The 14612-nt window shown below is 39.2% G+C and overlaps 1 protein-coding gene across 1 annotated transcript; it reads left to right on the top strand.

Annotated features, from left to right (window-relative positions):
* Positions 1-712: 712 nt before the first annotated feature.
* ENPP5 (ectonucleotide pyrophosphatase/phosphodiesterase family member 5) lies at positions 713-12229 on the top strand. The gene is made up of 4 exons (XM_054569449.1): positions 713-844; positions 3394-4257; positions 6529-6705; positions 9748-12229. Exons 2-4 carry the CDS (start codon positions 3429-3431, stop codon positions 10170-10172), a joined length of 1431 nt encoding a protein of 476 aa, XP_054425424.1. The 5' UTR covers positions 713-844; positions 3394-3428; the 3' UTR covers positions 10173-12229.
* Positions 12230-14612: the final 2383 nt, after the last annotated feature.

The following is a 14612-nucleotide window of genomic DNA, read 5'->3' as shown; positions in this document are numbered from 1 at the left end:
TCGCTATTGCAGATTCCTGAGACCTTATATACAAGTATTGCAAAAACCTGGAAACAAACATGGAGGCTGGAGAGCTGAATAAATTAAGTCCTTTTAAATTAATTTTTTTTGTGAAGTGCCAACACCAACCAATTAAAATATTTATAGAAAATTTCAACGTCCTATCGACATCCTCTGGTATTTCTTAGAACAGAACTCAGGGTATGGTGTCATTGACCAATCTGTGATAAGACACACACACACACACACACCCCCTTAACAGATAAGAGAATAAAAATCGGTTTTAACAAAAACAGTTCGTGTTAGAGCACACAAACCACTGGGGTAGGGCATTTTAATGTCTCTGCATCACTGATTACAGCACTACTGCCCGTCTAGAAAAGACACACTATGAAAAGTTTTGGTGCCCAGGCAAAGAGAGGACCTCAGCGAGCACCGAGCACCAGGTATTCGCTTCACTCCCCGGCACGGGCCTCCCAACAGGGTCTGCTCCAGCTTTTTGGTTCAGGGGGCTCCCGTCCTCTACCCCCAGTCATCCAAATCCAGGCAGCACCCGCCCTCTCCCTCTGATTGATAATCGGTTCAGCGATTCCCAGGAGCGCGCCAGTAGTAACAACCCCTACCGGGGCCAATGGAAGCCAAGAGGCGGGGCCTGCGGGGTGGATGCGTGCTGGTCAGGTGCTCTGAGCCGACGTTGCGTGCCGCTGAGTGGCTGGGGGTTCAAGGGGTACCCCTCGCTTCCGCCACCTCCTAGCTATTGTCCTGGGGCTGGCGAAGGGAGCCCTCTCCAGATCCTACCTCCTATTGTCCGAAACCGGTAGGCAGTGACCGGCTCGCTGCGAAGGTAAGAGTACCTTCTCTTGCCTCCCGGGGACCCACGCGGCTCCTGTGGGCACCCGATGGGCCCCCAGACAACCCCCCCGCCCGTTCCACACAGCTCACATTGGGGCATCTGCGGGCCTCGGTCGGAGTACCCTACGCCGAGACCCTTCCCAGTGTCTAGGATGGGATCCTGTGAAGACGATGAGGCTATGTATGCATCACCAGCTTCTAGACGTCCGTTCGCTCTACACACACCTAATCCTCTTGCACTTTGCCTCTTCGCGTTTCTTGGCGCCCCTTCCCTCCGGATTTTGACGACTGTCTGTTGTAGGGGAGGAGGAACTGGAAAGCAGCCCAGTGAAATCTGGACCGAGAGAGAGCTAAGGATTCCGCTGCACTGTGCAGCATTTTGTGCATGAAAAAGAAATTTGAGATTTCGTTCATCCCCCCCACCTCTGTTTATTGCTGTGTGCCATCCATGTGATAATGTTGGTTCTGCTTAGCAAGCATTCTTAAGCTTTAGACACTTAGCCTTTGTTTGTTTTCCTTTGTCCTAGGAAAGCAGTTCTTCCCTGCTTACCACAGTTGCTAAATTAGTTTACTTAGTAGAGGAGAGTCAGGTGGTTCATGTAGTTGCTTCTTTTTTAGGCTTAAATTATGTTTGGTTCATATTAACCTAACTTGTGTTAGGAAGGTAATAGAAAAGGGAGAAAGAGGAAGGAACCATCATCCTCATCCACATATGTTAGTAAATATATTTCCCTGTTGGAACTGATTTTTAAGATCCTTTCCAGAACTGGAAACACTATTGCCGTTTGAGAAATAGTTTTTAAATTTATTTTGAACCATTGTCTACAGACTAATACTTAAGACAATTTCAATTTAACTAATTCAGTTCTGTGTACGGTGAAGTCATGATTAAAAAACAAAATAGAATTATTGCATCTAAAAGCAAAACAAGTGTGCCACGACGGCCTATATTTGAGGTTTAAGAATGTCCTCAGTGTATTCAAATTAGGGGGATGTCAAAGCTGAATTTAAGAGATTTCTTGTCACAAAATATATGTCACAAAATTGCATACCTTCATGCAAGTATGGACAGGAAAAAGAACAAAAGACCCTCAGTTATTTTTGCAAACCCATTGAGAACTGACAAAATGTGCATATGTATTGTTTATCCATATTGCCTCTTACTAGCTTTCTTGAATAGAATAAAAGCTTTTTAGAAATATATGCAAATTTTAAAAAAAATGAACAAACCAACAACCTTGGTCCAGAGAGATAATATTTAATCTGGTAAGTACCTTTTCTACCCATATCACTGATAAGATTAAATGTTAACAAATTTGACATTAGGAAGGTCAACATCAAATTTCAGAAATATGTTTCTGTTTATACTTCAGAATCTAATTGTTTAAAGAAGGCTATGATTTGATTATTAATAAATGAATGCAGATTACATTTCACAAATATATTTGAATGTCATAAATTTTAGGTCTCTTCAAGAAACCAAGTCAACGTATTTGCTTCTCTCTCTAGTAACACCTCTAACCATGATGAACCAAGTATTGGATTGGCCAAAAAGTCTGTTACATTATTTCCATATGATGAGTGCTTAGTTGTCTTTAACTTCATTGGAAACAATTTTGTTAAATTGTATTGTGACAGCTGTCATATCAGCATACATTTTAAAAAGAATCAAAATTGGTGCATTTTGTGCAGCCATTTTAATATTGAAGATGGAAGAAAATATGCAACATTGTCAGCGTATTATGCTTTATTATTTCAAGAAAGGTAAAAATGCAACTGAAAAGCAAAAAAATGATTTGTGAAGTGTATGGAGAAGGTGCTGTGACTGATCAGAAGTGGTTTGTGAAGTTTCTTGGTAGTATTGACATTTTGGCCAAAGAATTCTTTGCTGTGGTGCTGTCTTATGCATTGGAAGCTGTTTAGTAGCAGCCCTGGCCTGTACCCATTAGAAACCAATAGCGGGAGAGAGCCGATGTACTCAAAATATCCAAATCAGTAGCTATTGGTGAAAATGAAAAATGTGTCTTTTAATTTACGCAAAAAATATAACAGACTTTTTGGCCAACCCAATATAAAGGTTTTGGCTTTGAAAATTATATATATGTAATATATAGTTTATATATATATAAATATATAGTATATATTTAAAGCATTATTATTGGATTTGCTAATGTTCACAGGTGTTTTACTGTCAGAGGTCTGGGTCAACCTGAAAATGTTTCTGAAAAGTTGTGTGTAAATTATATGATATTTAAAGTGATATTTGGGAACTATTTAAATAATTCCTTTGAGGAATGTCTTCATTTTTGATAAATTCTTAGAAAATAAAACAATTTCTAATGCAACTAAACTTTTTAGCTTTATTATACAGGTAGCCCCAGGTCTCTTCTTTAAGATGGAGTTCTGCAACGTAGTCCTTCCAGGCTATGATTTATGATGTAACTGGGATTGCTAAGCACCATCACTCTCAGTTTTGGGTAAAGTATACAAAACAAAGTTATCTTCTATATGTTATTAACGTCTATTTTTTTTTTAATACAGATCATCTTGTGCTGAGCTGATCAAGTACTTTGAAAATGTCTTCAAAATTTGTCTCGGTGGCCTTCATAGTTGCTACATTAACACTTTCAATTACGTTTTGTCTCCAACCAGACCAGCAAAAGGTTCTGCTAGTTTCATTTGATGGATTCCGTTGGGATTACTTATATAGAGTTCCAACACCTCATTTTCATTATGTTATAAAATATGGTGTTCATGTGAAGCAAGTTAATAATATTTTTATTACGAAGACCTATCCTAACCATTATACTTTGGTAACTGGCCTCTTTGCTGAGAATCATGGGATTGTTGCAAATGACATGTTTGACCCTATTCTGAACAAATCTTTCTCCTTGGATACCATGACTATTTACGATTCTGAGTTCTGGGAAGAAGCGACGCCAATATGGATCACAAATCAGAAGGCTGGACACATGAGTGGTGCAGCCATGTGGCCCGGAACAGATGTAGAAATTCATCAGAGCTTTCCTACTCACTACATGATTTACAATGAGTCCGTTTCATTTGAAGATAGAGTTGCCAAAATTATTGAATGGTTTACATCAAAAGAACCCATCAATTTTGGTCTTCTCTATTGGGAAGACCCTGACGACATGGGCCACAGTTTGGGCCCTGACAGTCCGCTCATGGGCCCTGTCATTACAGACATCGACAACAAGTTAGGGTATCTCATACAAATGCTGAAAAAGGCCAAGTTGTGGAACACTCTGAATGTCATTATCACAAGTGATCACGGAATGACCCAGTGTTCTGAGGAAAGGGTGATAGAACTTGACCAGTATCTGGATAAAGACCAGTATGTCCTGATTGACCAGTCTCCAGTAGCAGCTATCTTGCCAAAAGAAGGTGAGTTTTGCCAGAGTCAGCACTCGGGGCTGCATGTGCGCAGTGCAGCTGAGTGGGGAATTTCTGTTTCTGTGCCTTTAAAGTATGCTTGCCTGCGTTGTGGTAATGTCCAGGAATTTAATCCTTAGACTCTGAAAAAAATGAAATCATTGTGTTTGTCTGTCTGTCTGTCTGTCTCTCTCTCTCTCTGTCTCTGTTTCTGTCTCTCTGTTACTAAACTGACCTTGGGTTCACCCCTTGGTGAGCAAGATACTAGACCTCACAACAAGAGTGGTTGCCACACAAAATGAAATTTATTTGCAGCTGAATAAGGAGCCCACAAGGAATAATTTCCAAAGCCATGGCTCCCCAAACTGGAGCGCTTCCATACTTTTATCCTGTCAAATTAATACATATTCATGATGGAAATTTTTGTCACAGCATGTAAGGGTTGGTGTAGGGAGGCATGGGCGCAGTATCAGTTCATGCCTCTTCATATATCCTGTGTCCAAAAAATGGCCTTCAGAGAAGCCCTCCGAGAAGCAGAGATTTTACTATTTTAATAAGCCCTTGGCTGGTTTAAGTTTATAATAGATGCTTTAAGCTGTTTGAGTCCGTTCCTTTCTGGCTTCCTTCAGTGGTGTCTGCAGGTGCTTATTCCTTGGAGGTAGCTACTCCCTGGAATATATGCTAACAGGGTATTTTTAAAATTTTTTATTGAATTTCTTGGGGTGACATTGGTCAATAAAATTATAATCAGATGTCCAAGTCTGTAACACCTTATCTGTATATCGTATCGTGTGTTCACCACCCCAAGTCAAGTTTCCTTCTGTCACATGTATCCCCCCTTTACCTTCTTCCACCTTCCCCGACCCCCTTTTTCTCCAGTAATCACCATACTGTTGTTTGTGTGTAGGAGTTTTTTCCCCTCTTTCTTTAATCCCTTCACCTGTTCCACCCATCCCCCCAACCACGCTCCCCTCTGACAGCTGTCAGTCACTAATAGAATATTTTATTTCCTCAAACCAGCTCCAGTCACTTGGAGTGTAATTTTTCACTTTTTCCTAGAATATTGGAATTGATGCTCACTCTGTATTTATGGCAGTCAAATTTAACCATTTTGGAATCATCAGATGTAATGAAAGTACAGCCCCCTTCTGAGAAAAATTGAGATGGGAAGACAAAAATGACAGTGATTTCTTAGAAGCCTTCAAAGCCTTCTACAGATCCTTATTACCCGCTTAATAGCAAAACAGTGGAGTGTAGGAAGGAGAAAGCTTTGGTCAACCTGAGATTTCATCTTCTTAACAATGAGTAGGGAAAGTAATAACAATAACTTGAGTTTTTATAAACCTCTCCTTGAAGCTTCATATCAGCCTTGTCATCTAGTATTGCGTCCCCAGAGCACAGTGTAAGTGCAGAGCAAGACTCGGGCCATCTCTTCTGACTTCTGTTTTTTCGCCTCCTAGGATTGGTCTCAGTATTGAATGAGAGAACAGAGTTTGAAAAGCTGTCGACCTCACAAATGAGAGTTCTATCCCTCACAGGAGAATTTAGAGAGTCATAGGAAACAGTAAATGTTAGAATATGAGTATGTGCCTACATGCAAACTTTTCAGCAAATTCAGTATCAAATAGCAAATTTATTGTTTCTGAAAATCACAATAAATCTTCATTTTTCCTTATAAAATTTGTATGGTGTTGCCTTATCAGATGTGGGGGGGGAACCCCTACCAAATGGATCTGAAAAACAAGAAAAGGAGTAAAGACAGTGCCCAGGTTTACTGCATATGAAGCTATAGGGAGTCCTTTTGCAAGACCTCCAGGGTTTTAAAGAACTTTTCCATGTTACAGTCTGCTTTTCGCCTCCAGCCTGTCCTTTCCCACCCCTTACCCTCCACTCACCATATTTTCTTACCTAGAGATTTTCTCTGCACTCCATAACTACCAGGATGTAACCCTTTGTTTTAGCTTGTGTAGTGCAATATTAATGTGTGTTTGTGTGTGTGTTTTATTAAGAAATCTTAAATTAGAGATTTCAAGTTCTTTACGATGACTCCTTAACTGTTTAAGGTGAATTTCCCTAGAACAAAAGAGTAATTACTTGTTTCCTCCCTCAGGAATTTTTTCCTCAAAGAGGATAGGAGTTCTGAAGTGTCTGGCTAGATTTCATTATGTGTAGCGTGCTGGCTTTTTCCCTCAGTAGCCTGTCTGCATTGATTGACTTCAACTGCCATGGTTGTTTTGACAGTGAATGCTTTTTTTGTGCCTCCCTTTCTCCCTTCTCTTACAGGTAAATTTGATGAAGTCTATGAGGCACTAGCTCATGCTCATCCTAACATGACTGTTTACAAAAAAGAAGAGATTCCGGAAAGATGGCATTACAAATACAACAATCGCATTCAACCAATTATAGCAGTGGCTGACAAAGGGTGGTATATTTTACAAAATAAGTCAGATGACTTTATGTGTAAGTATGTTACAGGTATTTCTTCCCATGCTTCATTGCTGTTTGCTAAAGTGGACTCTATGGATAATACAGCAGTTTACTGATTTAATAACTAGCTAATGTCATACATTAATAGCAAAATAAAGATCCCTTGGGCTTTAAAAAGAGGTAAGCTCCTAAAAATGAACCATTTACTTCTCTTGAAGCAATCAAACCAAATATATGCACGATAACCTATACTCTCAGTTATAACCATTTTGTTCCTGAGAAAAACATAACTGAAGTTTATAAATTGAATTATTTTCTCTGTTTTATATTCTTACTTCATAAGAATTTAAACTCTACTTTTTATTTGCAGTTGTTGTCATTCTAGGGTTTTTTGTTTCATTTTTTTGGCCTTTCTGGCTCTACCAAAGCCTATGCCAGCTTTGCTTTACACCTTTGAACCATTTCTAAAAAGAAGTGAATGTATGATGGCAAGTAATATATTAAGCTGTGTTTTCCTAAGACCTAGGGATATAATTTTGGAGATGTCAGCACTTTCCCACGGTTCCTAATCACTGGGGTAACCTCACAATTCCACGTTTGCTTCTCAGCTCTTCAGCACTTTTAAAACTAGTTCCCATATTCAGTCCCCTCTCTTGGATCACCTGGCATAGGCTCCTGGTTGATTAGATATTACCACACACGATTGAGCAATTAACAATTCACTGGGATTTGTTTCTATCCCATTATTTGAATGTTTCAGGATCTACATTGTGTGAAACTATCTCAGAAGGCTTTTTTGGGTATTTGTCCTCGATATAGATAAGAGATATACCAAAATGTCCTTTTAGGTAGAATTAGGTTCCTAGCATGTTTATTGAGGAAAAGAAAAGCAGTTGCCTGTCATTGACTCTTGTTACGCATACATAATTCATAGTGCCATTATGTAATTTGTACATGTACATGGTTTCTGGTTCTAAAAACTGGTTTTTTATACAGATAATGATCTGTAAACCGATATTTAATCATGTTAGGGGAACCATTTTAGGAAGGCTTTTAAAAATAATTCCTTTGGCTGTGAGAAGAATTGCCACCTTTATATGTTCAGATTTTCACGTATTATGCAGTTAGCTCTTAAGTTAGTCGTGTTGCTCAAAACTTTGCAGGTAACATGAATTTAAGGGGCTCTCTTGAAATTTGGTTTGGTGAAACTACAATTACACAGTAGATTGGTCACACCTATTTTTGACAGAAAACCTGACTAATATTCTTGTTTATATTATGTTCATTTATTCAACAAAATGATTAAATATTGACCACTAAACTACTTCTCAACCTGAGTTCTACAAGAAATTAAGCCCAGGTGTTCAAAAGCAGAGGTTCTCCAAGTGTGTTCCCTGGACCAGCAGCATCCAAATTACCTGGGAAATTGTTAGAAATGCAAATTATTGAGCCCAACCCAGACCTACTGAATTAGAAGCCATGAGGGCGAAGCCCGGCCATCTGTGATTCTCCATGTCCCCGCAGGGGTCTCAGACACACTGAAGTTTGAGAACCACTGCCCTTAGGCATCCACTATTAAATATCACCTACTGGATGGAGCATTTATGGTAGGGACCACCATGACAACATTAAGTCCCTATTCATGGGGAAGTTCTTATAAGTCATAATGGTTTCATTTCAAATCTGATTTTCTAGTAAAAAGTGGGATATGAGAGAACCACCTTTGCTTTCATGACTGAGAGTCTAGGTCCCAACTTCTCATAGAAATGAATGATTATGCAGTCGATTCCAAATTTTATAATGACCTATTTCCTGCTGTTGATGTTATCAGTGAATTCAATAGAATTGCATCGTATCCTGTCAAATAATTACAGATGATTTCATAAATCCAGCATTATTTTTACTCAAATAAATGCAAAAGAATCATGGCACTGAGACTTTTTTTTTGATGGATTTGGCCAGGCAGATTTAGAATTGCTTTGAGGAGATGGCTAAGGGCCAGTTCATGACTTTTCAGAGAAACTGATTTAGGATTATTATTTTTTTAATGTCGTATTCCCGTTGCATATTTCCCCATAGTAATAGAGGTACTAGAGACTGATTTGCTAGCCAGTATCCTCACCACCTTTAAAATAAAGCCTGTCAGTTTTCTTAGGTTGCCATCAACAGTAGCTTCTTCACCTGTGCATCCTGAGACCATACTCAACACATGTGCCTTTGAAAAGCAGCTTTTATCATAGGAAATATAGTTAACAATATTGTAATAACTATCTATGGTACCAGGTGGGCACTTGCATTATAGGAGAGAACACTTTGTAATCTAAATGAATATCCACTGTGCTGTACATCTGAAACTAATACAAAAAAATGTTGAATGCCGATGGTAATTGAAAAACAAAATAAAAAAATCACAGTCCGTCACCAAATAAATAAAGTGCAGCCTCGATTAAGCAGTTTTCATCCTTCAATTCTGTATCACTTTGTAAGTCAGAAGACTCCAAGTTTTTGCTTTTTGTACCCATACTAAGGCACGCAGTGCTAAGTTGGATACTGATCTGAACCACGAAAATCAAGATTTTGCCCTCAGGTCCTGACCTTGATTTTTTGATAGTAGATTGTAACTATATCTAGAGGTTTGACTTTGGAGGTGTCTTGTTTTGCTTTATCTATTGTTTTTCCCCTTTTGTTAGTAACTATGAATCTATATTGTCTTTAAGACTAAGAGCACCTTTAGAATGATCATTAGAGCACAGCAGGCACCTAACAAGTGGTTTACCTGCCTCCAAAAAAAATGCTCATTCCATTCTCCCTTGACTTGGCTCAGCTTTGCCCTTTGCCCTCCCTCCTGGGCTGCCAAAGGGAGCCTCGGCCTCTGAGAACACTTCGTGACAGTTGCCTTTTCAGGTCCTGCAGTGAATTGTGACATTGACAACAGAAAGGATTGTTTGTAAAAGACTGTTTTAAAAGTCAAATTGGATACAAACTGCATTTACTTGTTCAGAGTTTGACAGTACAAATATTTCCATTTTAATGCCTTTTGGTTGGCTAACGTTTTTGTGCATCTTATCTTTACAGTGGGCAACCACGGTTATGATAATGTGTTGGCAGAAATGCATCCAATATTTTTAGCCCACGGACCTGCCTTCAGAAAGAATTTCACAAAAGAAGCCATGAACTCCACAGATCTGTACCCACTGCTCTGCCACCTTCTCAATATCCCTGCCATGCCACACAACGGGTCCCTCAGGAATGTCCAGGACCTGCTCAGTTCAACAGCTCCGAGAGCACTTCCTTCCATGCAGAGTACCACACTCCTCCACGGTAGTGCCAAACGAGAACATGAGCAAGAAGAACCATATGCTTATGTCATAGGGGTCTCTCTCGGTAGCATTATAGTTATTGTATTTTTTATAATTTTTGTTAAACATTTAATTCGCAGTCAAATACCTGCCTTACCAGATATGCAGGCCGAAATAGCTCAGCCATTATTACAAGCCTAATGCTACTTAGAAGTGGAGGTCACATAATTCTGTCAGTGTTCAAAGGTTTCAAATTCTAGGAAACCACCCTCAGACATTTGCACAGACCACTAAGCAGTTATATACATATTCAGGCACAATCTCTTCAACATGCACTTGCGCACACACAGATGGACCAAAATACACATATCTGCAAAGCATAAAAAAAGGTGGAAGTATGTTTTCATTGTTCTGTCTGGCTTAGGAAGAGATAAAATCCTGCTCTATTTTGACTTGGCACATATAATGTATATATTTAGCAACTTTGCACTATTTGAAGTACCTTATATATTGCACTTTAAATTACTCTCCTAATGGGTACTTTTATGTGAAATGCACTTTATTGACAATTATGTCTTGTAACCTGGTTGAAAAAAACTTTTTATGCCCATGTCACAGAATACTTATTTGTCATTCAAACAATGAAATTTCTAATAATTCCTGAATAATACAGACATTTACTTAAATTGGGAGAGCTAGAACAAAGTGAAAACTATTGAAAGTTAAATGGGACAATGCATTGAATTTTGGAGAGATACACTCCTAACAACAGCCTGTATCTGGGCATTCCTTGTCATGTGTCTTTCCAAGGGACTGGGGTTTTCATTTTATTTTCTCAGAAGTACTGTCAGATTCATTCTAAACAGATTCTGTCATAAACTTCATTATTGCTATTTCCTGATTGGTCATTTTAATTTTTTAACTCCATTACTATATATTTCTTAGTAGTCTGGCACTGGCTTACATGTTAGCAATTGGGCATCATCTCAGCAATATTTTCTCTTGTTCTATAATTATTTGCTCTTTTGAAAACTAAATCATTATTCCATTAAAAATCAAATTAGATGAAAAAAACGTTTCGTATCTGGTAATACATAGTAGCAGAGCACAAGCATCTTTTATATGTGAATATTTGAAGATCCAAAATTAGCATAAACTCTTAGGTAAAATGTAGGCCACTGAGTCCTTGAAAAGAGGTGTGTGGAGCTTGGGGAAAAAATTAGGCAGGACCATCATTGTTTGCAGCACTAAGGAGTGCCTGATGGCAAAAACTAGCTCTTAGAATTAACAGGTGTTGAAACAAGAGGAGCCATGATTGTAGCCTTGTTTCATGAAACACTTGAATATTTGCCCTCCCCCAGGTGCTCAGTGGAATCAAAGATGAATCCAGGTTCACAAATAGACTCTACCTTCTGGGTAGTTTTTCACCTGCCTGGTCACCTCAGCTCCTGTCATTCCAGCCACCTAGAACTGTGCCTCGGATCTTTTAAATAGCTGGGTTGGAGAGAGGGTGGTATTGCCTATCGTTTCTAGAGGAAAGAAGCAGCCCCGCAAAGAACAGCTTTCCTTGAAGAAAATAGAAACTAACAAACACATGGCCCCAGAAAATACTGTGATTTTATGTATAAATATGCACCAACTGGACAATTAGGAAAAATAGGAAATGTATTTCAGAAAGAAAGGATAGATTAAAGAATGAAAGAAGCATGGTTAAAAATACAATTGAATTTAAATGCTCTGAAGATGAGGCGGGTGAATTATTTTTAAAATGATGCCAATAAAATGTTAGCACCTAATTCTCATTTTACTATACAACCTCTTAATAGGATAGAATGGAATTACTGGGAGTGTAATTCGGATTAAGAGACTAAGAAGTTAACTGGCAGGTAGCAAACTCAAGAAGTCTGAACTCTGGATTAGATATTCTAGACATGTGACCAGTCACATTGACCTGCTTTGTAGCTATGAACTTAACCTGTATTATTCAGATGCCAATATAATGATCGAAAGGAAATTAGTCTATTTATCACTATTCAAGTGCTATCTGTACATTTAATCAAATTGTTTTCATTAAATTGATTTTAGAAGGTGCTAATACCTTAATAGTAAGAACAAAGTAAATTCTGTATCTTATGAAATCATTAAAATTCTGATACAAACATTTTGATTACTAAATGGTTTCTTTTGTTTACAGATAGTTACTTTCCTGTGAAATATTAGCAAGAGAGTTTACCTGAAGGAAAATAAAATTTTAAAGTTTGCTGGGAAAATCTAGTTACTCGTCATCCTTTGTTAAGTTTGTTTAGGTTTTACCTGCATGTCTTCATGGTCATACTTCGTATGTAGTTCACAAAAGTGAGTACATAGAAATGAAATTTAGCTAATTTAATTGTAAATAAGACTTTTTTAAAAGGTCAGGGAAATTGTTTCCCCTACCTAATCATTTTTATTCAACATCCTCCAACACCTATTTTGTACAATTACTCAGTTTTAAGGTTTTTCTTACTATATGCTTTGCAATTTCTCCCTTTGTCATCTGCCATTTTAATTTAGAATTACTATAAGTAAATTTAAATTTGCTTTACAAGATGCTTTCTGAACTTTTAAGGTAAAACTAAGATCCTATTATTAGTTTCAGTTTCTTCCAAAACCCTGTCATTTCTAGGAAAATCAAATGAAGATCCCAGCTCCCCTAGTTCTCATTTTTTCAGCTCTTCTTTAGATGATACACTCAAGAAGTGTCAAGCCAGGAGGGACCTAAGGGACCATTCAAAAAAAGCTGTGAAGTGACTCATGTGATGTATTAGTGTAAGTTGGAAGCAGGACCTAGGTATCCTAATCCAGTTTGGGGTTAGGACTTCAACATAATGAATTTTGAGGGCACGCAATTCAGTTCAGAACAGGCAGGGAATGCAAACCAAAAACAGTAAAACTGGAACAATGGGAATCTGTACGAGACGTACTGATCTCTCAACTTGATAATGCATCATCATCTAAAAGGTGGTCAGGGTTGCTACTGGGAAGTTTTATGCCAATTTATGTTTCTCCTTTCCTCTGTTTCTGCCCTTTCCCCCTCCTCCTTTCTGTAACTTTTTCTTTTAAATCCTCAGTTCCCTGAAATTTTACACTTAATTATCTAAAGATACTCCACTTGCCTCTCAGTGGTTCCTTTCACTTTAAAGGCTTGTATTTCTTTTTTATTCTAGCAAATGCTCATTTATTTTAGTTTATATTTTCCTTTAATTCATTTTCTGTTTACCTTTTTTGGCACTCAATAGGTTGTTGAACATAGGGAATTAGTGGATTGTTCATCTCTTGATATTTTCCAGCTTTTCTTTTTGTTACACCATTTGAGATACTTCATCTTCCCAACCTTAGTCCTTTTATTTTTTCACACATTCAAAGTTTTTATTTGTCTAAAGCTCTTGTTCTGTTTCTTTGTGCAATGTACTGTTGCTGAGGACTTCTAGTCAAGATGGAGGTGTAGGTAAACGTGGCTCGCTGCCTCACACAGCCACATCAAAATTACAGCTAAACTACAGAAAAATATCACTCAGAATCATAAAAAAATCAAGCTGTATGAAAGTCAACAACTAAGAAATTAAAGAAACTGCATTCCCCCAGATGGGTAGGAAGGGTGGAGGGGCGGAGCCATGAAGATGTGGAGCCAGCTGGTCCCAAACCCACGTATGGTGGATATAAAACAGAGGGTATCTCAAGAGCAAGGGATCCCAGCCCCACACCAGACCACCCAGTCCAGGGTTCCATTGCCAGGAAGATAAGTCCCCATAACTTCTGGCTGTAAAAACCAGTGGGGGCGTGGATCGGCAGGAGAAACTGTGGGATTCTCAGGCCTCTTTTCTTAAAGGGCCTCACACTGCACATGGACTTACACAGACTCACTTTCTCTGGGCTCCAGCATTGGGGTACCATCTTGAAGGGCACCAGTAGCATATGGAGGGGAACTGAAGTGTCTGGCATCAGGGTGAGAACTGAGGGAAAGCTTCCTCCCAAACAGAACTGCAGACAGCATCCGTTGTACCTTTCCTGAGCCCTCCCCCATGCAGAGCTATAGTATGGCAGCATCATATCTGAATCTCCATCAACCTGACTCACATGGTAAGCCCCACCTGGACGATTACCTAAGGGTCCGCCCCATTCAACTTACAAGTACATCCAAGCTTGTACCTGAGGTTTTTCCATATAAAGGGCTGGGCTACACGCAGGCTTCAGACATTCCTAAATCTGCTCAAACAAGCAACAGCTGGGCCCAACCCCCATCCCTCTCACTGAGAGGTCCCAGACCCAGCACTAGCAGCAGCCACCTGCAGATCGCTTTATAGCTTACACCAAGGGGCTCCAGATAGAACAGAGGTGGAGGCTGATCTTAGCCTGCACCACCTAGGAAACCCCAGAGCCTGAGCACCTAGTGGACAGTTATAGACCATCCAAGCATCACTCAATCCACAAGTCACAGAAGGAGGCAGTTGCTGGCCAGGGGTCATAACCAGTCCTACCAACTGTCTGGGTTGGGTAAATCCCTCCCATTCACCTACTGATGGCAATCAAGACTCATCTATAAGAGGAGAGTGTACTCAGCCCACATGGAGGGTGCACCTCAAGTACCAAGCTTGGGTGATA

This window comes from Pteronotus mesoamericanus, unplaced genomic scaffold (genome assembly GCF_021234165.1).
Source record: "Pteronotus mesoamericanus isolate MK-2021 breed Mesoamerican mustached bat unplaced genomic scaffold, CSHL_Meso_final contig_20, whole genome shotgun sequence".
In the NCBI taxonomy this organism is placed as follows: domain Eukaryota; kingdom Metazoa; phylum Chordata; class Mammalia; order Chiroptera; family Mormoopidae; genus Pteronotus; species Pteronotus mesoamericanus.
This window is presented reverse-complemented; position numbering and strand designations above follow the sequence as displayed.